The 25,613-nt window shown below is 33.1% G+C and overlaps 1 protein-coding gene across 1 annotated transcript; it reads left to right on the forward strand.

Moving 5' to 3' along the window:
* The first annotated feature begins 114 nt into the window (after positions 1-114).
* LOC126978905 (probable cytochrome P450 305a1) lies at positions 115-24,584 on the forward strand. The gene is made up of 8 exons (XM_050828026.1): positions 115-257; positions 12,126-12,380; positions 13,257-13,475; positions 15,013-15,194; positions 17,056-17,152; positions 18,998-19,175; positions 22,375-22,634; positions 24,323-24,584. The coding sequence occupies exons 1-8, from the start codon at positions 170-172 to the stop codon at positions 24,499-24,501; spliced, it is 1,458 nt and encodes a 485-aa protein (XP_050683983.1). The 5' UTR covers positions 115-169; the 3' UTR covers positions 24,502-24,584.
* The last annotated feature ends 1,029 nt before the right edge of the window (positions 24,585-25,613 follow it).

Consider the following 25,613-nt stretch of genomic DNA (forward strand, 5'->3'; position numbering starts at 1 on the left):
GAAGCTCACCGATCACGGTATCAACAACAATTTCGTTAATTGTTGAGCTATTGCGCAAGCGACACCATCATAAAATAATGTGTTCTGAAGATACCATGAACAGTCTTGCTTCGAACGCCGAACAGCGCCGAGGACTACACGCGGTCACGCGCTGCAATCTGACAACAAGATGATTGTGACAGTTATCGCTCTGTTTGTCTTGACAGTAATCGGATACTTGATCAACTTTGTCACTAAGCCAAGATATTTTCCACCAGGTAACATAATCATAATTCTCTATTACATACCGGCACATTATTATGCGCGATGGTTTTCTAATTTTACTATAATATTACTTACACTAGTTTAACTGCCTTAGCAACAATGATGATGAATTTAAACTCGGACTCGATAATTTAATTATAACAAATGGCTTGTCCGATGCATCTTATGCAATGAACTATCAATTCAGATTGACAGTGTTTACTAACCTACTCTTCAATTTGAAGTATGCGCGTTATTTGGCATCGACAACTATCGCTAGTCGAAATAGACGGAATAATTAGTGAAGACTATCTATCAGCAGATAATAAGCATGAGGATTGTTTTGTAGCTATTTATTTCGTAATTTAGGGGCTAAAAATTTTTCTTTTTTCCGGGATCATTAAATTTTATTAGTCTCCATAAGGTTCTTCATAAAAAATAATACATTGAATATACAGGCTGTTATTTTTTATTCTAAGGATAAATCTAAAATTATAGAATATTTTATGCAAGGAAACTGTCTTAGGAGCTTTTAGGTTGTTTTTCGTAAAAAATTAATTTAAGAATAGTCCACGTGTTTTTCAAGCGTGATTTGTCCTTAAAATTAGTAAAACCACAATTTTTGGGTATTATAATAAACTGAGTGTTACTCATTTTTGAGGACAACTAATGCCCGACTATAAAATGTGGAATTTCTTTTCACGAATAATGGTCTAACGGTGCTTAAGTTCCTTTGTTCTTGTTTGAGATTACCCCATACTATGCCAGTTAAAATTAAAGTGTATTATAACACTGTTATACAGTAAAAGAAAAAACCAAAAAATACTGAAAAAATCAAGTTCAAACCCGGTCCATTTGCTTTGTTTTCAAAATTTGGAAAGCATTATAAATTTAACTGACTAACAAAATGTGTAAGCTCATTTTTGAGAGTACGTAATAATTATATTCTTGTTTCAAATATATATTTTTCATATTACATCATGACATGCTATATACCCATTGGTATAATTTTGTGTATATTTGCAGGTAGCATTCTACCACATGCAAATATACACAAAATAGTCATACATGTCTCATCGTTAAGGCAGCGTTCGTTAGGAACGTCTTCGTTTACCGTTTTTGTCTGAATAACTTTGATAATCCGTCTACCACGAAAAAGAGTTTTATTTTTCAGGTTAATTTATAACACTTACAAATAATGTCGCTATCTACTGGTAATTCAATTTTCAAAATCGGTTCAGTAAATCCAGAGAATACTCCCTACAACCTCACAATCATTACCGCTTTATAATTTGCTATCTAAGATTATTTTTAACCTTGAATTTAAAATATTATAATCAATTTAGTGTTAAACTTAGTGCCGGTTTTTGATAAGACGTCTGGCTATCAATAATTTTAAATTAAAATTCGACGAAAAAAAATATAAAATTTACATCCTACTTCAACGATTATGCATAGCTAAATTTTCGTCAAAATACGAGATAAACTAGTTTAAAATTTTTCTTAAATTTAATTTCAACTTAATTAATGATTATTAAAACTAAAATTTTAAGCGATTTTCCCATACCACTGATATTAAATTAAACAATGCTTAGTTTAAATAAAACATAAATTTTGGCTCCGGTTGAACAAATACTGAACGTTTACTTAGCGGTTAAAAGCGTTCGGGATGAATTCTCCGGAGACGTGGCTTAAAATCGTACATTTATTTGATGAACAAAGATCGTATTAGTTTTGAAATCCAATATGGATGCCAAAACTTTGTTTTTAAGGGTATTGTCTTCAAGGATGTCGGAATGGCAGTGGGCGAATCTTTTCGTCACAAAAAAACAGGATACGCATTTAATGCGGTCGAAGTTACAGGTAAAGGCTTGTTATACTTTTAAATAGACTAGTTTATCCGAGCCATGCTTCATTGTTGGTTTTTTCTTGAAAATAAATGATCATATCTTTCAACCATCAATGAACTCCCTAGTATTTTATTTCTTACGAAAACCAATAAATGGAATTTCGTATTATATGCATGTAGCAAAAAATCAAGGATGCAAGTTCTGAGCACGATTAGAGAAATACTATCCAGCACACTCGGCTTCATAACGTCCAAGGAAAATACAGCTTATTAAACAGTTTTCTATTCAAATTGTGCTTCACGCATACAGCTCTGATACTGCAGGATTGTCAGCAGTTTTTTCCACTGATGTTAAGAGTCGAGTCGGTGAAAAGATTGCCCAGAAGCAGGGCAGCTTTCGACAACACTCAAATTTGCGGATATCTTAAAGATGCGTACTGATCAAGTCACGCTCAGATTTTGGAAAGGCGAATTACCGCTGACAGAATCTGATCAACGAGATCGGTCACTGCAATTGCACAGGAGCTGGGATTATTGAAACAATACCTACCGTAAGGGATCTTATTTCTCATCTCGCTGACTTATAGTTTGTGAGGTGTACACGAATCAATAATAATAGATGTGTATATGCTCTATACCCGAGATATAGCGACCTTGAGTATTTTTTAAATTTTTTTGAAGTCCAATAAATTCTTGAGGCTCGCTCAGTACTTTATTTCATGGGTATTGAACTAGACTCAGCTGTCACGCTCGACTATGTAACGTTCGGGCAAAGTCAGCTGTTATTTGTTTTATTATTATAGAATAAGCAAAATTGTTATAGTTATTTCGTATTATTTCGTAAGCAAGTATTATTAATGGCGCCTTAATAAATTTTTCACTTTTGTCGTGTAGTCTCCGTTTCATGAACTGTGGGCACGTCGTAATTTTTTAGTACGTACGAAGAACGTTTTTTTTTATTCTGTTAATTAAAAACTTTTTTGTTGTGTTTAAAACTCTTCTTTCTATCTATTTATGGAACAAAATTCATTACACACAATTTCCATGTTGAAAATATAACATAAAAAATATTATAAAAAAAAAACATAAAAATCTTATACTCTTTTTAACCGACTTCAAAAAGGGAAGAGGTACTCAATTCGTCGTTTTTTTATGTTTGTTACCTCAAATCATAAGTTGTCATCCAAGATAGGTTTGTACACACATCTCACCTATAACTACTTACATAGTTATAGGTGAGATGTGCTTGAGTCGTGAGGAAGTGAGAGGCGAGAGCGGGGCCGCGTCGGGAGGAGACCGATTCGAAAAATAACAATCAACTGTAACTTAAATTACGAGTATATTAATTAATTAGATTGTAAAAAAATACGCAATTATTTTTATACTTTTAAGTGCATATTGCATCTATTGTTTTGGAATAGTGTTTTTGAAGTCGGTTGTTTTTTTTGTAAAATTATTTTTATCAGGCCATGTATGGCCTTGTATGTTTCTCTGGTTTTGCTAAAGATTGTTTAAGGACGTCTTTGTCTTACTTCAAATTCAAATTCAAATATTTTTATTCAAAATAGGATGTGAAATCACTTATTGAAAGTCAAAAAAAAACAACCACCCATTCCAAAGTGAATGCCTCAGGCCTGAGAAGAATGGGCGCAACAAACTCAGCGGGCTTTTTTTTCATCAAAAATATGTTTTACAATTAAAGTAACATTTACAAAGTAACATTATACAATTAAACTTATTATTTAATAGCCTGAGGGCGGTCGCTCCATTCCCAATCTGTGGTATCATCAAGAAAGTCATTTATGTTATAGTAACCTTTACCACACAAACGTTTTTTAATAATTCTTTTGAATAACGTAACACCTTTGTTTTGAACATTTTCTGGGATTTTGTTGTAAAAGCATATACATCGCCCCACAAAAGACTTACTAACTCGACTAAGCCGAGTAGTAGGTATCATCAGTTTATGTCTGTTCCTGGTGTTAACATTATGGTTATGACAGTTTCTGGCAAATTCACTTATGTGCCTATGAACATACATTACATTATCAAGAATATATTGAAAAGCAACAGTCAAGATGTTAATTTCTTTGAATTTTGCTCTCAATGATTCTCTAGGACCTAGGTTATAAATAGCGCGAACAGCCCTCTTCTGCAGCACAAATATTGTATTAATATCAGCAGCGTTGCCCCATAGTAATATACCATAGGACATAATACTATGGAAATAACTAAAGTATACTAGTCGCGCCGTATCTATATCAGTTAATTGTATAATTTTTTTAACCGCGTATGCTGCAGAACTAAGTCTGTTCGCCAATCCTTCAATATGGGGGCCCCATTGTAATTTGGCTACTAATTGCCTTTTTCTTAAAAAAAACTTCGTTTTATACATTTTTACTATTGCATGTATAATATTTCTCGCATGGCGAATGTGCTAATAAAATTTAAAAACACTTCGTACTTTATTAGAATTTATGAAATAAAACTTTGTCACGATTCATAATTTTATTACATAATATTAGATTTATTACATTGTATTTCTTTAATATTAATTTTTATATAATTTATGAATACAAAACAAAAAAAATGTTTATTATATGATTTATCTCGCCTTGTTGAAGTTTTTACTTAGACTTATTTAGACTGTACGAATACAGTCTGCCAACGTGTTTTTCTTAGATTAACCGTAGAATAAAGAAATAGTAACAGAAGTCCCTCTTAGGTACTCGTTTTATATAATTAGCTACTTTAAACCCCGCCAAAAAGATGTATTTTAAATTGCACTCGTTTCATAGATGCGATGGGTCCATAACACATTGATTAGTTTACGCACACTACGATCTACTCATACTTACATATTGGGAACCTAAACAGACATGGCATGTGTATACTTTTCGGTTCTTTTTTCTAGAAACGAATTTCTCTTCTCTCTCAGGCTCTTTAATTATAAATGTTTATTGTTCGATATTACATTGTAATCCATATTATATATTTAAAAAAAAAGCCCACTGAGTTTCTTGCGCCCATTCTTCTCAGGTCTGAGGCAGTCTCTTTTGAATGGGTGGTAGTTTTTGACGTTCAATAAGTGATTTTAAATCCTATTTTGAATAAAAATATTTGAATTTGAATATAAGACAGCAGGTTACATTTTCACGTTAATAAGCTATATACTTTTGACCTCGTTGTAAATGTTCAAGAACCAATCGAATGTTCGAAGACAGAATAAATAATTATTACCTACTAACTTGCCTAATTAGATAACTAAGTGTAATATTTACGTTTGTTTTATTATAGAAACACTTTTTAAGATTCTCCTTGTTTGAGAGGTAGTAGTTAAGTAGGTAGAGTAGTTATTGCAATCAATTACAGATAAAAGGAAAATATTAAACCTTTGACTAAAATAAATGTGACACGGGTGTAGCGGTGAGTGATTGGCAACCAATCGATTATCTGCCTTGAGAATTCCATGCGCCCGCATGCATATTTTCCTATCTAAAGCACATGTTCACTGACACACGCCTGGTTTAACCTTAGGTACCGTAAAGTGTGTACATACTACATGAAAAAGTAAACGTCACTTAAAAAATGCAAGGGTTCTGCACCAAATCGTATTATTATACTTTTACAGCAAAAATTTACAGGCGCTTTCGATGACTAATCAAACACTCACCTCAGTCGATTACAAAGTATGTATCAGACTAAAACGAACTATGCTCTTGTATTCAATTAAGAACAGGAAACTTATTTACTTAGCTATTATAGTCATAGATTACATTCCTTTTCGTATTACAAACCTGACAGATATATATGTACATATCTTACAAAGTATTATATATTTATGTAGACATTCACCTTACACTTTTTATTGTTCTCTTGATAAGAAAACAGTTTTTATTAAATTCAGAAAAAGTCATAGATATTCATTGTATTAAGTAGGTAATTAATAGGATTTTAAGGTTAGTCATACGCGAAGTCGGAAGTGGTATACTACTTCGTTTAAAAAAGGGAAACAATCTATATTTCTAATCAGATCACTGCAGGAAGAATCTTGTGTCCGAGACCTTGAAGTAGTCGCTGAATGGGGTAAAATGAACACTGTATTATATTTTTTTTTAAATATGCTATAATATGTATATTTTTATTAGAGTTTCTTGAAAAAAAAAAATTTATTTACATTTTTTTATAATGTTTTCACTAGCAAATAAACCTCCAAAAACTCTAGCCGACATACAGCGAACGTACACACCAATGAAGAGTGGAGCACAAAATCCGTCCAAGTCCGTCGTACCCGTAGTTACTGCACAGTTGACAGACGTAAATACCAGCTTAATACACTGACCTCTACTATTTACCACTGGACTGGCGACTGTCAAAGTGCTTTTAGCAGGTACTGTTTGATGTTCGCCATTTTGGCGCTGTTGGCCATGTAGCGAGAGTCTGCGGTAGTGACTAGTGATGACAACCTCAGCTAAACAAGCATCTATAGGAAAACTATTTACAAAAAAAAATGTGTACTTTATTGTATTGATTAATGAAGTATAAATAACACGGAAAACGACCGAAAATCATTCAAAATGCAAAAATATTTCAGAGTATACGCTTCTCTCGCAGCCATTTGTGTTATGCGTCAAAATTAATTCTCTGGCCGCTCGCGAGTGGCGGCGCTTCAAATAGGCACAAATGAATTGCTGTTGTCAGTGACTACGGAGGTACCCATCCCTACTATGTGCTAATACGATTTTTGATATTACTTAAATCTGATTTAAACCATTTTATAAAACCATCGACAGTCTCTATAACTGCCAACATATTAAGTACATCATACACACCTCTCTCTTTTTGTATCTGGTTTTATAATTCCTAGTATTTAAACAATTGCTATGACTTGTTGAAATATAGGACATTACCCTACATAATGAAAATACATGATTGACAAATTAAATTATGTCATTACTAGCTTTTACCCGCAACTTCGTCCGCGTTACTTAATAGTTACTTTGGGCAATTCTTTAGGATACTCATCAAATAATACACGTAAAAACAATAAATAACTAATTTAATCCTTTAATTAATACCTTGTTACTGTTTTTCAAGCTCTAGTCTATCTCTGTACTAAATTTTATCACAATCGGTTCGGTGGGTTAGGCGTGAAAGCGTTACAAACAAACTTACATTCACATTTAAAATATTAGTAGGTATTAGTCCCAATTAATGTAGGGTGAACTGTAAAAAAATACTAGGGCACTTGGCTTATGATTTGGATTACAATTTGAGTTGAATTTAAACTACAAATATAAAAAAAATATTTTTATCTGTCGCCTTTCCGTTATATTTAAATTATTCAATGTGTAACTGTAGGTTTTTCTCAAGCTATAAGAAAATTAAATCTAAATAATTTGTTATATTTTTAAAGTGATAACCCTCACTTCTAGGATTAATACACAAATAAAATTTAACGAACGATGCGGGACTCGATCCCACGGCCTCTGGCGTTCCGCGCAATTGCTCTAACCAACTGAGCTAACCGTTCGAGTGACGTATCGTCATAAAATCTTGTATGCTTTGTTCAACTCTCAAATGAAACCTGCAATCGTGGACTCAATTGATAGGTATTATTCACGTACAATTAGGTCTCTACGAAGATTCAATAAGTGAGGTCGAGACGTTTAGTACTTCACGACCTTTTCATTTGCTACGGTTGCTCGAAGATTGCTTCAGCCGGAAAATAGGCGAGTAATATAACAAATGCTTAAATGCGGAGAAAATGCAAGATAAGATGCAATTTTCCACAATGGCAAACAAATCCGGGAATGCTTTCATACAAACCAAATGCTTAAATACATACCAAAATATGCAGTGAGCTGTTTTATACTATTTTTCGTAGTCGGTTGTGATATGGAGATGATTTGACGTTAAATATATAAAATTTACCAGTGGGAGGCTTTGCTCAGGAAGCCGGGTACCACAACGGCGCCTATTTCTGCCGTGAAGCAGTAATGTGTAAACATTACTGTGTTTCGCTCTGAAGGGCGCCGTAGCCAGTGAAATTACTGGGCAAATGAGACTTAACATCTTATGTCTCAGGGTGACGAGCGCAATTGTAGAGCCGCTCAGAATTTTTCAAGAATCCTTAATGGCACTGCATTGTTATGGGTATCAATTACCATCTGTGCTGAACATCCTGCTCGTCTCATCCCTTATTTTCATAAAAAAAATAAATTATCAAAACTACCGCACGCCTATACGCGTGGTTATATCCTACAACAATCAAGGAATTTATTTGTATTTCAAAATGAAGAAATTAGTTAAGTGCAACGTAACATTTTATTATTATTGACGAAATTTTATCTTATATTTAAAATAAAATATCAATTATTAATTAATAGACTTTTTAAAGGAGAGAGAATTTTTTAAAGTAGACTTAACGTTCATTTATTTTCGAGTAAAATAATTTAAAAAATTAAAAATTTGCTGTTGATGAATAATGTTAAAATGAAACGCAGAAATAAACACAAACAGAAACGTGATAATATGATAAACATTGCTAATATATTCACATCTACGGAAGCAGATTTATTTCCGATGTTTTTTACTCATTCCGACCGTATAAAGGTTATATACAACCTACTTACATAATAAAATAAAGCAAGTAAAAATCTAGATGCTACACAATATGAGGAATGATAGCATACGTCGCCTTTGCGTAGCATAAACGTGAGGCGAATACCATGTAGGTTGGATAGTGGACAGTATAGAATAATTTATCTATACCACAAGGCAAGATCTGTTATTTTATGCGGAAAGTGTAACCGGTTCGATTTACGTCATTGCCTTAATATAGAAGCAATCAGCTGTTCCGTCGCGTCCTTACGTAGTACCTTTCGGACTTTCCTAATAAATACAAGAAGAGCGATGTAACAGCTCCAAACCGATTGATAATGATGTGCAGCTAACTCAGTTTGAGTTGGAACTAAGACTGGTGAGCTGATGGTGGTGGTAACTGAAGAATCAAGGATGGCAACTGCAAAAACCTAAGACGCCTTTTAAGTATCACTATTTCGGAACAGATAGTGTACCCATTATAAGCGCGCGAGATTAAAATCTGGTGATAGAAATTGTCTTAGTAATACTTCCCGTAATACACAACATAGTGTCAGAATACTGGGTCTCGAAATGTCGAGTGATTCCATCTCCGGGGTCGTTTGGAAGACAATTTTTGTCTCCTATTGCATAAAAAACAGGACAAATGATATAATTCTTATAAAATTCTTGCCATAGAACATAATTTACCAATGATTCTTGATAAATTACAATTGCAATCAATTGGAAATACATATATACATACATATATACTATCTTCGCGCCTCAATAAGTCTACTGGAAACCCAAGCGCTGGCAGCTATTTCGGTCAACGGATCAGCCTTGCTATCCAACGCGGTAATGCTGCCAGTATTCTTGGTACGCTTCCACGTAATGATAGTTTTAATTTTATGTAGTCGTAGTATTGTAAATATAGTTATAAGATTTGTTTTGATTAAATAAGAATTGGAAATTATACTTAAAATATTTATAAATTCCCTGCATCGCAAATAGAACGGTGTAAGCAATATCGTGATCGCTTGTAATTGATTAGTATTGGATAGTAAAAACAAAGACCATAACACGACTTTATTCGATTGATAAGTTTTAATTGCAACAGCAGAAATTCTCATTGGCTAAAGTACATATAATTTAAGTACATTTAAATTGTTTTATTAAATTTGTTAAATTCTCAGTTTATTAGTTAATTAATTGTATTTAGTTGGTAAGCCTTTATGAATGAATAAATAAATAAAAACTTCTATTTCCGATACGACTGCAGTATGTATTAAAGGTCGTCCTCATGGAGGGTCTGATGTCGAATAAATATGTATTGGTAATGTATCCATAATGTTATGTTATAACCCGAAAGTAACTGAGCTTATCGTAGCACTTAAGCAAAGATCATTTTTTGTAGTAAGTATAACTCTATGACAATAAGGGATGAGACGAGAAGGACATTCAGCTGATGTTAATTGATATGCCCTGCGCATTACAATGCATTGCCTCAGGGTTCTTGAAAATCCCAAAAATTTTGATCGACACTACAATTGCGCTCGTCTTAAGACATAAGATGTAAAATCTCGTTTTTTTTGCCCAGTAATTTCACTAGCTACGGCGCCCTTCAGACCGAAACATAGTAATGCTTACACATTACTGTTTCACGGCAGAAAATGGCCCCGTTGTGGTACCTATAATGTAGCCGGCATCCAGTGCAACCGAGAATCATAACCTAATCATGTGTCGCTCATATGTGAAACTTTTGTTATTTTCTAATAAACTATAAAAAATTGATTTTAAAATCGTATTCAAGCTGTAGGACCCTGCAGGACTGCAATAAGATTTTAATTTAATTTAATTAAGACTTTAGGTAAGAAATTATTGCAATCTGTTTGCATTGCCTAAATAAATAAATGAATGGTGACCCTTATGTACCGTTTTACAATGAACTAGCTGTGCTTAAATCGATCTGGGCATATTTAGGTAAGACATAACGCAATATGGCTTTATTTGTCCGTTAGTGTCACAAATAGTTCCATTATTTGGGTGTTTCTCGCATCCGGTCTACAACGTGCCCAACGCTTATAGTAAATTACCTGCATATATTATAATCAATATCTTTAATAACACTCGTTTGTTTATCTAGCTAGAAGTCGAATTTCCATAAATGGGCATATAGAAGTTATGTGCACAATGTATATTAAGCGCATGCACTCAAATAGCACTAGCACTTTTATTAAAACTTAAAATAATCGTAGTCACCAAGAATTATTAAAACTTTTACGTGGTACTTAATAAGAATGTGAGGTGGCACAAATCTATATATATAAAAGAGAATGTATGTATGTATGTTCCCTAATAACTCCTAAACTATTCGACCGATCTCAATGAAATCTTTTGTAATAGATTCGTTGAAGCTCAAGGAAGCTTTACATATATAGTTTGTCGTGTCACGATCACACCCACGCACTTATCCACGCATTTAACATATCTCTCGAACCGTTTATTGACAGAACAACGTCTGTCGGGTCAACTAGTAATAAAATATAATATATAATTTGTACCATTATTGTTGAAATAAGTATGTAACATTGAGTTGCTGCTAATGTAAGGTAACCTTACATATGTAATATTAGCATAATCAAAGCAATTACTAATAAAGGACACATTTTATAGCAATTCTATTAACGGAGAAAACAGACTAAGAACAATCTTAAGAGAAACACATGACAACAGGCTTACTTAAACTGACAGCGAAACTGCACTGTTGGAAATAGAATCCATTACATATTATAATAAATACATATTATTAATATTTAATATTATCCAAACTAGTAATAGTAGCTTGTAAGAAAAAGATGAGGGAAAGGCTTGATTTATGAGTTGAATTTGGAAGACAGGTGAGTTGTCTAGAAACTGTGATAATACTAAACAAAACACCAGAAACAAACGAACTTGCAGGTATCTACTATTGCTAACTCGACTTAACAGAGTAGGTGACTCAGTTAAGTCGAGTTCGTAACTCCTTTGTTGCACCGTGTATATGCTTTCACAAGTAGATTCCAGAAAACATTCAAAATGTATGTGTTAAGAAATTCAAAATAACTGTCAAATAAAGTTTATGTGGTAAAGGTAGTTATAGCATTAAAGGCTTTCTTAATGATATCATGACTTAATTATGGAGTGAATTTTATTATAATGAAATTCTATTTAAAAAAAGCCCGCTGAATTTCTTGTGCCCGTTCTTCACAGGTCTCAGGCATATAATTAATGGGTGTTTGATTTTAACGCTTAATAAATAATTACAGTATCCACCATCAACTTATACCTTTTGAATAAGTAATTTAAAATCCTACTTTGAATTAATTAAGTTATTTTCTACAATAAAAAGTGTCCCACGAATCTACCCAAAGCTGTTAATGTCATATTTTATTCAAATTTTTACTTTTAGGTCCACCGTGGCTTCCATTCGTTGGTTCCAGTACTATCATTCAAAAGTTGACATCACAACACGGATCACAATGGAAGGCATATTCACAGTTAGCTAAAGAGTATTCTACAAATGTTCTTGGCTTGAAACTGGGTTCAGAATTAGTTGTCGTTGTTTTCGGGGAGAAAAATGTGCGACATGTTTTCACGGAGCGGGAGTTTGAAGGACGGCCGAATAGTTTCTTTCTACGTTTAAGATGTTTTGGCAAAAGAATGGGTAAGTTTTATTTGGTTATTGTTCGTTTTCGTACAGAAAAGCTGCCTACTTTAGAGTCATACATATTAGCAGATTTTCTATCATAAACATTTGAGCCATTTTTAAATATAGATAGTTGATACTCCTTGATAGTTATTTTTGGTACCGTCTATCCTTAGTTTAACTTACTAGAGTAGATAAGACAAATCTATCCTTTTACGCTTACTTACATTTCCATAACCTATCGACATTGGACTATATCTATACTGGACATAAATATGGATAGATAAGATCTTGTCATTAAACGGTGACAGCAATGTATCCGTAACTAGAGATACTTTATTGAAAACGGCCGTAAATCACTACTGGCCGGTAAGAAATAAAATGGAGCTTTGAGAGAAAATTGACGTATAGTCCTTATTAGTACTCTTATTTAATTACTTACTGTACTAAGACGTTATTCAAAAATGTCATATTTATATGAAAAATAAATTCAAAACTGCGCAATTCTTAATTTTTCCATATTAGGTATATCGAAAATATTACAACACTAAGTCTTTTGGTAGAAAACTATTAGGTAATTCAGCAACACTTTTCGAAAGTCGGCGTGTTTAAAACGATGTAGATGATAATGCAATAATTTAAATATAATAAATATTTAAACAGCTAAGAGATTGAATGAAGCAAATTCAGACAAATGTAAACAACCTATTTTCCTTCTCTATTGCAAACTTATAAATTATTTAAGTGAAATTTGTTTAAATCTGAAGTAAATTTTATTTTATGTATTTATTCACCATCATTCCACTGCAATAGAATTTATTCCATTATGAATATATGCTCTATTTACTCTTACTAAGATTCAAAGTCCACTGAACAATGCATATCCACTTTAAGGAATTACCTCCGTCGATGGTCCTTTATGGCAAGAGCATAGACAATTTACTGTGAAACACTTGAAAAATGTTGGCTTCGGTAAAACTGCAATGGAAATGGAAATTCAAAAGGAGTTATTAAATATTTATGATTACCTTGATCGTCACAGGAGTGAAACTATTAATCCTAAAGATATATTGGCAAAATCGGTCATGAATATTCTGTGGAAGTATACTGCTGGTGAGTAGGTCACTAAAAAGTATTAGATATATAAAAATATATTTTGTTATCATCATCTTATCAGCTGGAAGTCGCTCACTGCTGGTCAAAGGCCTTCCCTAAAGATCTCCACGACGATCTCTTGCGCTGCCCTCATCCAACCTATTCCGGGGATCTTGACCAGACCATATTTATGGGGGGACTACCAATTCGAGGTCGCCATTTGAGAAATTTGTTGCACCAACGGCCATCTGTTTATCGAGTTATGTATCCAATGCCACTTTAGTTTCGAAATCATTTGGGCTATGTCAGTGGCTTCGGTTCTCTTACGGATTTTCATATTTCTGATTCGAACTCGTAGGAAAGCTCCGAGCTGAACTGAGACGGCAATCATCTCCATTGCTCTCTGAGCAACCATGAGCTAGAGTCTAACGACCACGTCTGTGTAAGTAATCACTGGCAACACACACTGGTTAAAAACCTTTGTTTACGGACACTGTAATATGTGGGACATGAAGATTTTACGGAGCTTCCTGGTTGCTGCCCCAATGACGTTTTATAGAACGTCATTGTGCTGCCCATACGAATTGGATTCGACGAGTAGGTTACTCGTCGTCCTTAACATATGTCAAGGTCAAAGGACGTACTCGTCAACAATTTCTCGAGACCAGTTCCTAGCTGTTATGGGAGTAGAAAAGTTTTTGCCTGGTCAGCACTTTTAGATTATAATATATGCTTAAATTCGATAGCACATTGAGTTAATAAGCCGTGTTGCAAACTAAAAAACGTTTTAAAAACTTATGTGTAATTTATTAGCAAGTTTATTTATTTAGCTCAACATGTCTTGGAAGCGAAATTTGTACCACCTCGTGTCATTCAATTAAATCCAAACTTCTTATTCTTTTGTACATTGTATTTTTGCGTTATATAAACCGATTGCAATAAAGAGGTAAATACCACATTCTAATTTTGCTAACAGCTAATTTTGGTAACAAGAAAAGCATCACATATAAAAATTCCGCTGGAAATAAATTTCTGACTGGTATAGCATGTTGTCCGACTTATGAAAGATAAACATCAAATACTTCACTATATATAGGTTCAGATTAACCTAAATAGAAGATTAAAAACCCTGAGTTGTAGTAGTGGAGGCCAAGGATGTTTCCATGTGGTATCCCGAAAAATGAAAATCACAAATACGAGCATCTGTTCCTCAATGAAACATTGAAATTTCATTGGCGGCAGGTCTTTTATAACTCAGAGCAACAATCAATCGGGAGGAGTGGAGGGCTTTGGTCTCCCACCTTTGCTAGACAGAAAATCCATCAATCGATGTCAAATAAATCTTATGCAAAATAATACTGAGATTGTTAATAAAAAAGGCTTTGAAATTGTCAGATGTAATGTTCTTAGTAGGTAATTTTCGAGTGGCAAATATGTTTTAATAATATAATAAGCACCAATGGGGCTACGAAGTGACATTTAAGAAAGGACGGCAGTGAGACTGAATTTCGGGCTCAGATTCGAAACCTCAATTAAAGATGTCATTTGTATATAGGTGAAAGAATAAAAGAAGAACGATTGAATTGTCTGTTGGATTTATTGAATGAGAGGTCGAAGGCATTTTCCATGGCAGGGGGTTGGTTGAACCAATGGCCTTGGATACGGTTCATATTACCCGACTTAAGTGGCTATACGCTTATTAAAAAGATGAATCAGCAAATATCCGACATTATTGAGGTGAGTGAAGTTTGTGTTAGCTATTTCAAGTAGGTACTAGATGTGCATTATAAATTAAAATATGTGATATCATGATATGTATAAGATTTAATAATTAATTATGCATTTATGACTAAGTTTTTGAAGTTATAAATCTTTTAGCGCGTTATAAATAATATTTTCATTGGTTGTATTTAACACCTTCTTTATTACAATATTGTTTTTTCTAAAAACGTAAAATAGCACGAGGAATATTTTTTTTAAGGATTCTTGTTTTATTACGCCAAAGAAGAATAACTTCTTGCGTGCGTACATAAGTATAAAAACATATTATATAACGATTATTTTACGAATTAGTTATAATAAGCATTAATTTATTACATTTTATTTATTTATTTAATGTTTAAGTATTTAATATTACACATTTTTCAATTTTATCTGGACTATATTTTAATGTTCAATAATTGATTTAAAAATCCAATTTGTATAAAAAAAATTAATTTCAACGTCAGCGAGTACAGTCGGAAGCAGAGGCTTGAATAAACATAATCTAAAATGCTACTGTTTATACCAGATTTTTGTAGGATGTGTGGGTTTTGTTTCAATATAAGAGGATGGATAAAATTGTGGTTAAGAGTCTTCCTAAGATCTGTTTCACTTGATTCCTGCCTCTGAACTCCACCTACCGTCATAAGCTAAGATAATATCCTCATAGTCAGGATGTAAAGCATTCCTCCACAGAGTGGCTATTGAAAAACTTTTTCCGCGTCCAAACAAACTGTGGAGTGACCTTCCTTGCGCAGTGTCTTCAAGTCGATGTAACATGGGTATCTTCAAAAAAAATGCGTACAATCACCCAGAGCAATAACCAGCGTTAGTAACGTTTGTTATTTCTCTGGTATAAGGGTAAGGATCCCTTTACACCACGTTTTTTCCAGGTGCCGTCGTATCACACAATTGTCACACGCACAAACGAGTCACTTAATGACCATTCAAACCCACCAATTTCTATCGCTTATAAATGAATGGGTTAATATGTACGTGTTGATGAGACATGTTTGCGTTTCTTTATTTTAAAAGATGAATTAATTTTGATGTGCTAAAATCATGTTGGCAAGTATCTAATTAAGATTTTGTTGAGCGTGTGTACTGCGAAAAAAATATGCTGTAACTCCGAGTCAACAGCGCTCGAAAAAGTTGTTGTCTTCAAGCTACCATTATATGATAGTGTGAATCGGTAAATTGGTTGTATTCATTTCATGTGTGCAATGCGTTCCAGTTGCGTGAAACATTCGTCGATCATGCTTGATAAAATACTGTGTAATGGCTCTAATGGCGATGGTGATCTGTTACTGTCAACTCTTACGTTTACAAGCTATCCTCTTCCTCCATTAAAATAATTCATTGGCTGTAAAAATTCAAGATTAGATGTGGATGGAGGTTCATATCATATCGCGGATGTACTGATTAGGAGTCTGGTCAAGCCTACGAAATCTCCTGGAAGACAGGCACGCTATTGTACTCATTAATGTTGCTATACAAATTCATATTGATTTTAAATTACTCATTGAACGTAAAGAACTATTACCCATTCGAAAATATATCTCTCAGAATTGAGAAGAACAGGAGTGAAAACACAGCCGGCTCGTTTAAAAAATTCTTTTGAATATCGCAACACATTCTTTTACATTTATTTTTGTAAAAGCATATACATCGCCCATCAAAAGACTAACTCGAAAAAACCGAGTAACTACTGGCATGACGTAGCTTGTTGAATATCGTTAAATGAATTTGATTTGAGTATAATTTTTAGATTTGTTTAGAAATACGAATGCTACAGCTTTTCTCTATTACATATTTTAACAAAAATGCTATATTCTAGGAAACTATTGTGAAACATAAGAATAAGGAAATTGAAGGAAGTGATTTTATTTATTCATTTATGGAAGAAATGAATAAAAATAATGAAACCTTTACTGGTGAGTTATATACGTAATTTAAATTCTATATATTCTGAATGCTTATTGAATAACCCTTTTACTAATAAGTACATACACATATAAGTGTCTATTTACGTATATGTTATAAATAAACTAACATCTGCCTAAAATTTCGTTAGCATTAGGCGTTGTTAACACATAAAGAAATATAACCAATGAAAGTCAGGTACATGTTGTTTTCTCTTTCACCTTCCTTATCGATTCCTTATCTGAAATTACTACAACCACATAAGTACCATGCAACTTCTAAACCGGACTTTTATTGGCAGATAGCTGATGTAAAATGTGACGCGATTCACGTTCAATTGTAGGGTCGCCATCATACCACTTACACGCTGTTACAACGCACTTTACGCTTTCTCGTTCCTAAACTTCAATGTTAGTTGGAAAGAAATTCATTATTTCGAATCGTAAAACAATACAGTTATATGATTAGTACACCTCAATGTATATTATAAGATTATTCACTACGAAATATTTAGTATCTCTACCTAATCTACACTACAATTACTAATACACCTAAGGCTGGATTTAGTGCTGACAGCAAACTTGGTTCAACGTGTACGACGAACAAATATTGTAATATTTCGTAACCTTTTTAATATGATCGCACTACTTAAGCAAACGATTACGGAACAAAAGTCGGAGATTTTATGTTTACAAAATTATTATAGCTATATTGAAGGAGAATTTTTCACAATTTTATATTAAATTTACGCGTACCGTCGCGTGAAACTGAACGCACTTATTTATCGCCATAGCGTGTCAGCGTACCGACGTACGCCGGACCGACGAGTTCGACCGACGTTTCTCGTCAGTGCGTAGCTGTACGCGTGTAGCAATTCATCAGTGCTGGCCTGTACGCGTTATTATGTTTTTATTGTTTTATCTTTATACAGTCGGTCGAGCACTAAATCCAGCCTAAACCATTTAAAGCCGTTTTCAAAAATTCGCGGGCTATATTTATAATGGCGATATCAATTACAAAATCAGATGAAAGCAATCCAACCTCGTACAAATTAATAATGATGAGTGAATGAAAATTTAAATAGAGTATATTTTGTGATTATTATCACGTTATTGATGTCAATTTCGTAGTATTTCATTAAAAATACAGTGAAATAATTAGTACAGACAATTTAGCTGATAATGAGGACGTGGGTGTCATATATTCGGCTTAAAAAAATAACCAATACCGTATAATAATAAAATGGAAGATAACCCTTTAGAAATCAATTAAATATATTATTGTTATTCCTCCTTTCCATTTGTTATAATGTATTTAATAATTTACTTAAAATATTAAGCCTTGCAAATCGTTTGTTTAAAGAAGTGATTTGATTTTACTAAAAATTCAATTTCAACGTAGTTTCAAAAAATGTTAAGGAATACTATTACATTAATAATTAGAATAAATAAATTTGGTCATGTTATTATATTACTAACTTATATTATAATATATTTTAAAAGCAAAAATATATTTCATATTCAAGCTACACACGTTTTTAGGCACACACACATATTTTTTAATGTTAAGAATTTTATTTAGATAATATTATAATATTATTTATTTTAAAAACTATTATTGTATTTAGTTTTAAGTTATTCTATAAAATTTTGATCTAGTTTATTGCAGCTTAATTATTATTGAAATGATTAATTTTTACTTTATAGAATAGACAATCAAGAAAAATACCCATTTATAAAAATGTACCTCATTATGTTTTTCACAAAAATAAAACTGTTGAACAACGCAAGCTTAAGAACAAAAACTGCTCCACAGCTCTTTTATTGACCTCAATTTATCACAATTGTTTCTTTTAGAGGAACAATTAAAGATCGTTTGTCTAGATATCTTGATCGCCGGCTCACAAACTACAAGCAACGTCGTAGAATTTGCTTTATTGTTGTTGTTACGATATAAAGATGTTCAGCAAAAACTATATGATGAGATTGAAAAGACGATTGGATCCAACGTTCCATCATGGACCGATACCAATAGGTACGTAACACATACGAGTACATTTTTATAAACACATTTTATATAGACATACTATCGTCACATCATCGCAATTGGTTTTATGTGAAAGTATATTGTCGAAATAAGGAAAAGATGGAGGAATATAATTACCAAATAAGGTATGCAATAGGCTCCAGTTTTTCACCCTGCATTTCAAACAATATCCACAACGTCTACAGATGATCAATTTGTCACAATTTAGCTTCCAATTTTCATCGTCTGGCAATCTTCTGGTAAGTACGCCTCACACAAGGAATAGCGGCTGCAATCGATAACAGAGCAGGTCTGGCAGTTGACATGTTTGGCATTTGACATGAGATACCAACCGTTATGTATCAGCATCATACGACGCATAGTCGCACGTCCAACAGACACTGGAACAAAGAACAACGCAACCTTAAGGAAAAAGCGTAGACCCACCTTAAAGGCAATGCTCTGGTGATTCTTCAGTGGTCGCAAGAGACGTGAGATAAGAGTGGGCGGCATTGAAAACTTGCCATCAGCTGATCCGTGGGCTTGTTTGTCTTTGTATTTAATGAATGAAAATCCCTGATGCGTCACGCTAGACAATGACGAATTAAGGTTCCGTACCCAAAATTGTACCACAGAAACTCACTATTCACTCATCTGTGAGTGAGCTGTCTCTAATAAACCAAAAAAGAGACTATATACTATTACCTGTACTACTAGATAGAGAGATTTTTGACACATTTGATATAATAATAATCCATGAAAGTGAATTCCAAAAAGACTGTAATAAAAAAATCATTGAGTAAGTACATTGTAATAAAATAGTAGCGGGTTCCTTGAAATTCATACCTACGTCTGTGCGGAGCGCTAGGGTTGGTACATACAAAAAGATTTTTAATTTCAATTTAAACACTACGTTCAAGAGACGGGAGGGCTATAGAACGCATACTATATCTTGATACCAACATCATCACCTAATGATGTATTAGCAGAGCTGCCAATATATTGTACTTTAGTTATTTCAAAGAAAAAAACGTTTTTCATTACTAATATTTTTTTAATACTTTCTTATGCGTGGTGTTGTGGTTTCGGTTTTGACAGTCTATATGGTTTTCGATTTTTAGGTGTTACAAAAAATATGTTTGAAGTAGTAGGCGTGGGTTTTGAGTCTGAAATAAGAACAGAACCAATATTAACAGAAATTACTTAACCCTAATTTATAGGCTTAAAATATTTTTTGCACCCCTTTTTTTACAATACAATATTATAAAAAGGATTTTAAAGTTTAATAAACTATTTTAAATTCAATAAACTTATTAAACAAAAATATAAATACCATAAACTAGAAATAAATAAATATTTTTTTCTCTAATAATAATTAAAAATAAAATATTTGTTATTTAGTTCTTACCTTTCTTTATCCAAAGGGAATTTAGCCATGAAAATTCTCTTATTCTCATCTGACCGGCCAAATTTCAAACCACATATTTTACAATTTTTCTAATAAATTGTGTTGCTTAGAAATGTCTTATGCATTTACTCTACAAATAATTAAGCCAATTCTCCTGAATAATAAACGAATAAAGTTAAATAATACGACAACTCATACCTACATATATAAAATAATACATATTAAAAATTTAATGTAAATTGTTAACAGTAGGTTACTTTAATTTGAATAAATGACAAGTCACATAACAATCAAACTATAGTTGCGCCAGGCTGTTTTGGAGTTAGACCTAGAAAAAATTTTTTCCTTATATTATTGATAAAATCTGCCATTATAACTCTTTAGTTAAAAATGCCTAAAAGATCTATGAATAAATCGCTTATCTATACATACTCGTATAAAAAAATTAGAGCGTGTGTTTGTAATATTGAAATAACTGTTTTTTGCTACATGTATATGAATATATATATGGTACTTACACCAAAATATTTTTTTTAACTGTCTGTCTGTCTGTTTCGGCTAATCTCTGAAATGGCTCGACCGATTTTGACGGGACTTTTATTGGCAGATAGCTGATGTAATAAGGAGTAATTTAGGCTACGTGTATATTAGAAAAAATCTTTTATTTTAGAAAAATAAAGTAATGTTTTCAATGTCCAAGAAACAGTCTAACTGTAAAAATAATTTATATGGCAAAACAACGTTTGCCGGGTCAGTAGTAAACAATATAACTACACGAATCCGCGACTAGTTGCAAAAACACCTTGAAGAAAATCGTCAACAAACACAAACAGGGCAGTTTTCCGAAACGTCACGCAAGTCAAAACTCAATTCAAGAAAACCTTCATAAAAATAATCAGACTGCTACTCATTCCTCACGTGCTACTAAAGTAAGATGATTGCAAAACTTGACTAACATTATATGAGCAGAAAGTTCTTATGAGTTAGATGTTTCACGAGAGCGTGCGTCATAACGTGTAGCTTCTGAAATTGACGAACAACGAGATCGACGTCTGTAAGGAAGTATTCAACGGCGAACTGACCCTAAATACTATCATCTAAAGCAATAATCTTATTGGTGAAGATTAAGTAACTGCTTAGGAAATGGAAATAATGAGTGGATGAAATACAGGTAAATACTCGCGCCTCATAACAAAGATGTTGAAAAATTAATGATGCCACGTTGCCAAACTTACTGAGAGTATAAAAATTTACTATAGCCATGACTTAATGAAAGATCAACCTGAAGGAGCAGTCGAATTTACAACAGAATTTCTTAATAGAGTTAACATTTCAGAAAGAAGTCACATACAGAAGTCTCTGTAATCACACAATAAAGGCAAAAAAATAATCTGGCAAAGAAGTACATATACCAAGGACTCATCATAAACGCAACTAGGATGCACCATTCAACGTCATCAATTTCCCGTTAGTTCTGTATTTGCCATGACTGTTCACAAATCCCAAGGGCACACATCCGAATCTTTTGGGGTTGTTTTGCATGGCATATTATGTGTAGCATTTTCTAGAGTTAAGCGACCAACTACCTACCTAAATACCGGCAATATAGTATTATAGGAAATATTAGGTTAAGACCTGTGTTTCATAATTAGAACTGTGATGATAAAAATAATATACATAATATTTATTATATTATGGCTTATAGTTTATAACTGTGATTATTTAGGAAATACTCAAATCAATTTTGAATTTTAATTTACACAAACATTTGGTTTAATGACAAATCTATCTCACTTTCAGGTTGATCTACACTATGGCTTTCATCTTTGAAGTACAAAGATACTACACCATTGTTCCTTTAGTAGGTCCCAGGAGAGTATTGCAAGAGACAATCATTGAGGATTACACCATTCCTAAAAACAGTACGGTATTGCCTTGTGTTGGCGACGTACACTTTGATCCACTTCTTTGGGATGAACCGGAACTATTCAAACCCGAAAGATTTATAGATACAGATGGAAAATTGAAAAATCCAGAGCATTTTTACCCGTTTGGCATGGGTGAGTGAGACTCATGCATAATATAGTAATATAAAAAAGCAGAAAATTGGTTCTTTTTAATGCGGCAAAGTGTCAATCTCTTTTACGCACCGAGGTTACCCTACATATAGACGAAATAATAAATAATATTTTAATTAAAACAATGTTATATTGGTAAAGTAAAGTAATGTAGGTATTTTTTATGGAAATAAGGGACAAGACGAGCTGAACGTTCAGCTGATGGTAATTGATACGCCTTGCCCATTACAATGCAGTGCCGCTCAGGATTATTGAAAAACCCAAAAATTCTGAGCGGCACTATAGTTATTGCTCTCGTCACCTTGAGACATAAGATGTATAGTCTCATTTGCCCAGTTAATTACTAGCTACGGTGCCCTTCAGACATATTATTTGGAATGGAGATTCGGATTACCCCAACTCCAATACGTTTATTCAGTAGGTACCTACAGTTAGCGCGCGAGTTGAATGCAGTCGGGGCGTGGGGTAAAAGAGTAAAAGGAATTTTTTTTTAGACATGTGTGTTGAAGAAAGACAGAACAAGAGATTTAATTATTAGATGAATATTACAAAAAAAATATTAAAATATGTTTTCATCATTTTAAGCTTGTATAAGATGATAAACATTGAGGATTGTTAAAAATTTGAAGCATTGTTTAATTTTATCGACACACTCTCGATTATAATCGTCAATTATAATTAGGTTACAGCACTATCGCATTCCAGAACTCTGCATTCAACCCACGCGATAACTGTAGGTACCTACTGAATATACGTGTTGGAGTTGGGGTAATCCTAATCTCCATTCCAAATAATATGTTGAGTGGGTATCCTTTTCGTCAGATAATATTTCAAGTTGTGTATGTTCAACTTAGGACTTGAACTTGGGACACATAATAATATAAAGGATGACATGACCACTCCAGCGAATATAGTTACATTGTTGCCGGCAGTGAATTTTATCTTTTGAACCATTTTACACAGGTAAATGAGACCATTATCACGGGTAACAGCTGGTATATAATAAAATCACTAGATTTCCGTATTTACATTAAATATGAAAAAAAAAAACTTAGACACGACAATAACTATTAGCGAATGCGGTTTTCACTCAATAGCTACATTATGGCCAGCTGCCTGTAATATTTTGTTTTTTATTTAATTTCAACCACCTTAAAAAAATAAGTTTTAAAAATGATATTTATAAATCTACGAGGGCGTAATCGAGGGCTCGTAATCGTTTGTAATACTCGTACGTATACTGTACGTATATTATTACTGTATTGATTTAGAACATTAAGTTTTTACATCAACCATCAGCTGATGCTTTCTCAAAGAGATTATATAGGTCTAGACGGACGCATAGATAGACTGTTAGTCGAGGTATGGAATCGTAATAATAACAATATTAAAATAACTCCATTTTTCAATGAATGAACAATTATTAATGGAATAAAGAACTTCTCAATTACTGCTGGAGAATTCAACTCAAAGTCAAATACATCGTGTGGCGTTCGTTCATAATGCGCTTTTCAACAAACTTTTCTTTTTATTGCTAACAGTGGAATGAAGTTATTAATTATGTAAATAGGACATTCAAATAAAGATCTTGTTACCAGCTTTGTCTGTCTTCATTTTCCAAAAAAAAAATTATGTTCTGCGTGGATCTTAAATACGTGATTAAATTGCAGGTAGGAGACGATGTCCTGGTGATGCTCTAGCGAAGTCCTTCATCTTCATAGTTGTTGTGGGTCTCGTCCAAAAGTATAGGCTTGAAATCGGAAATGGAGTCCTCCCGTCTATGGAGCCTGTAATTGGTTTAATTTCCGCCGCACGACCGTTTACTGCCAGTTTTATTCCACGCGCCTGATGTAATACTAATGTGGATATTATAATATTGATTATGTACTTGGATACTACCTGTAAAGTTATGAAATAAATATTTATTAGAGAGTAGAATTCTTTTAATTAATAAATTTTGTTATTTTTTTAAAGGAATATAACTCACTTCTGTTATTAATTATACAAATTAAACTTGTAATCACAATTCATGAACGATGCGGGACTCTAAACCGAGACTTGTCGGGTTCCATCCGTGTGCTCTTACCAGCTGAGTTAAGCGTTCGAGTGATGCATGGTTCGTAATTCTTGGTATGTCTTATTCAACTCTCAGGTTTGGCTACATCTACAGAATCTGCTTTACAGTTGATAACCTGCTCAACCCCAAAAATTGCATGTTAGAAAATTGACTTGAGATGTCGCTCTTTCAAATCTAAATAATTTATTATATTTTTAAAGTGATATCCCTTACTTCTGGGATTAATTACAAAAATTAAAAGTTGGTAAGAGCACTCGGTACATTAACAATAATAAATTTTATTTACATATTTTTTTGTATACTTTTAATTAATTTTAAATTCTTATGTGTGTGTTTTGTAGTGTATTCTTGCTTAATCACTTTGTTAATTCAGTTTAAACACATACCACTCCATGAATTTAAAACTTTTATATTATGTGAATAGCACGGAAACAAGCGGATACTACAATTGGCCTGTTCACATGCCATGAAGTCATCGAACAACATGATTAAGTTGTCCACAATAAAATGTTCTAGATCATCACGATATTCACCTTAGAGTGCGTAACTAGAAGGAGAGAGGGTGAGATATGATGATTAACTGAAAAAAGTCAACGCAAACGATCGCAGGTCACATATTGGTAAAAGTTCTCCGCCGCCTCCAATCTCTTCCAACTCTAGGGGAATTACTCCTGTAATTCCGTTCCGAGCGTTGCCGGAATTTCGGGTAAGTGATGCAAGTAGGACAGATTGCAAGCTTAATTTACGGCCGTTTTTTTTTCAAAACTGCAACTCCAAGTTGGCAATTCAAGTCTGATATATCAATGCGTTTTAATAATCCAACTATGGAGAAATTTGTAAGAATGACTTGGATAAACTTCTGAATCACTCCACTTCTTGCTGTG

Source organism: Leptidea sinapis, chromosome Z, assembly GCF_905404315.1.
Source record: "Leptidea sinapis chromosome Z, ilLepSina1.1, whole genome shotgun sequence".
Lineage (NCBI taxonomy): Eukaryota > Metazoa > Arthropoda > Insecta > Lepidoptera > Pieridae > Leptidea > Leptidea sinapis.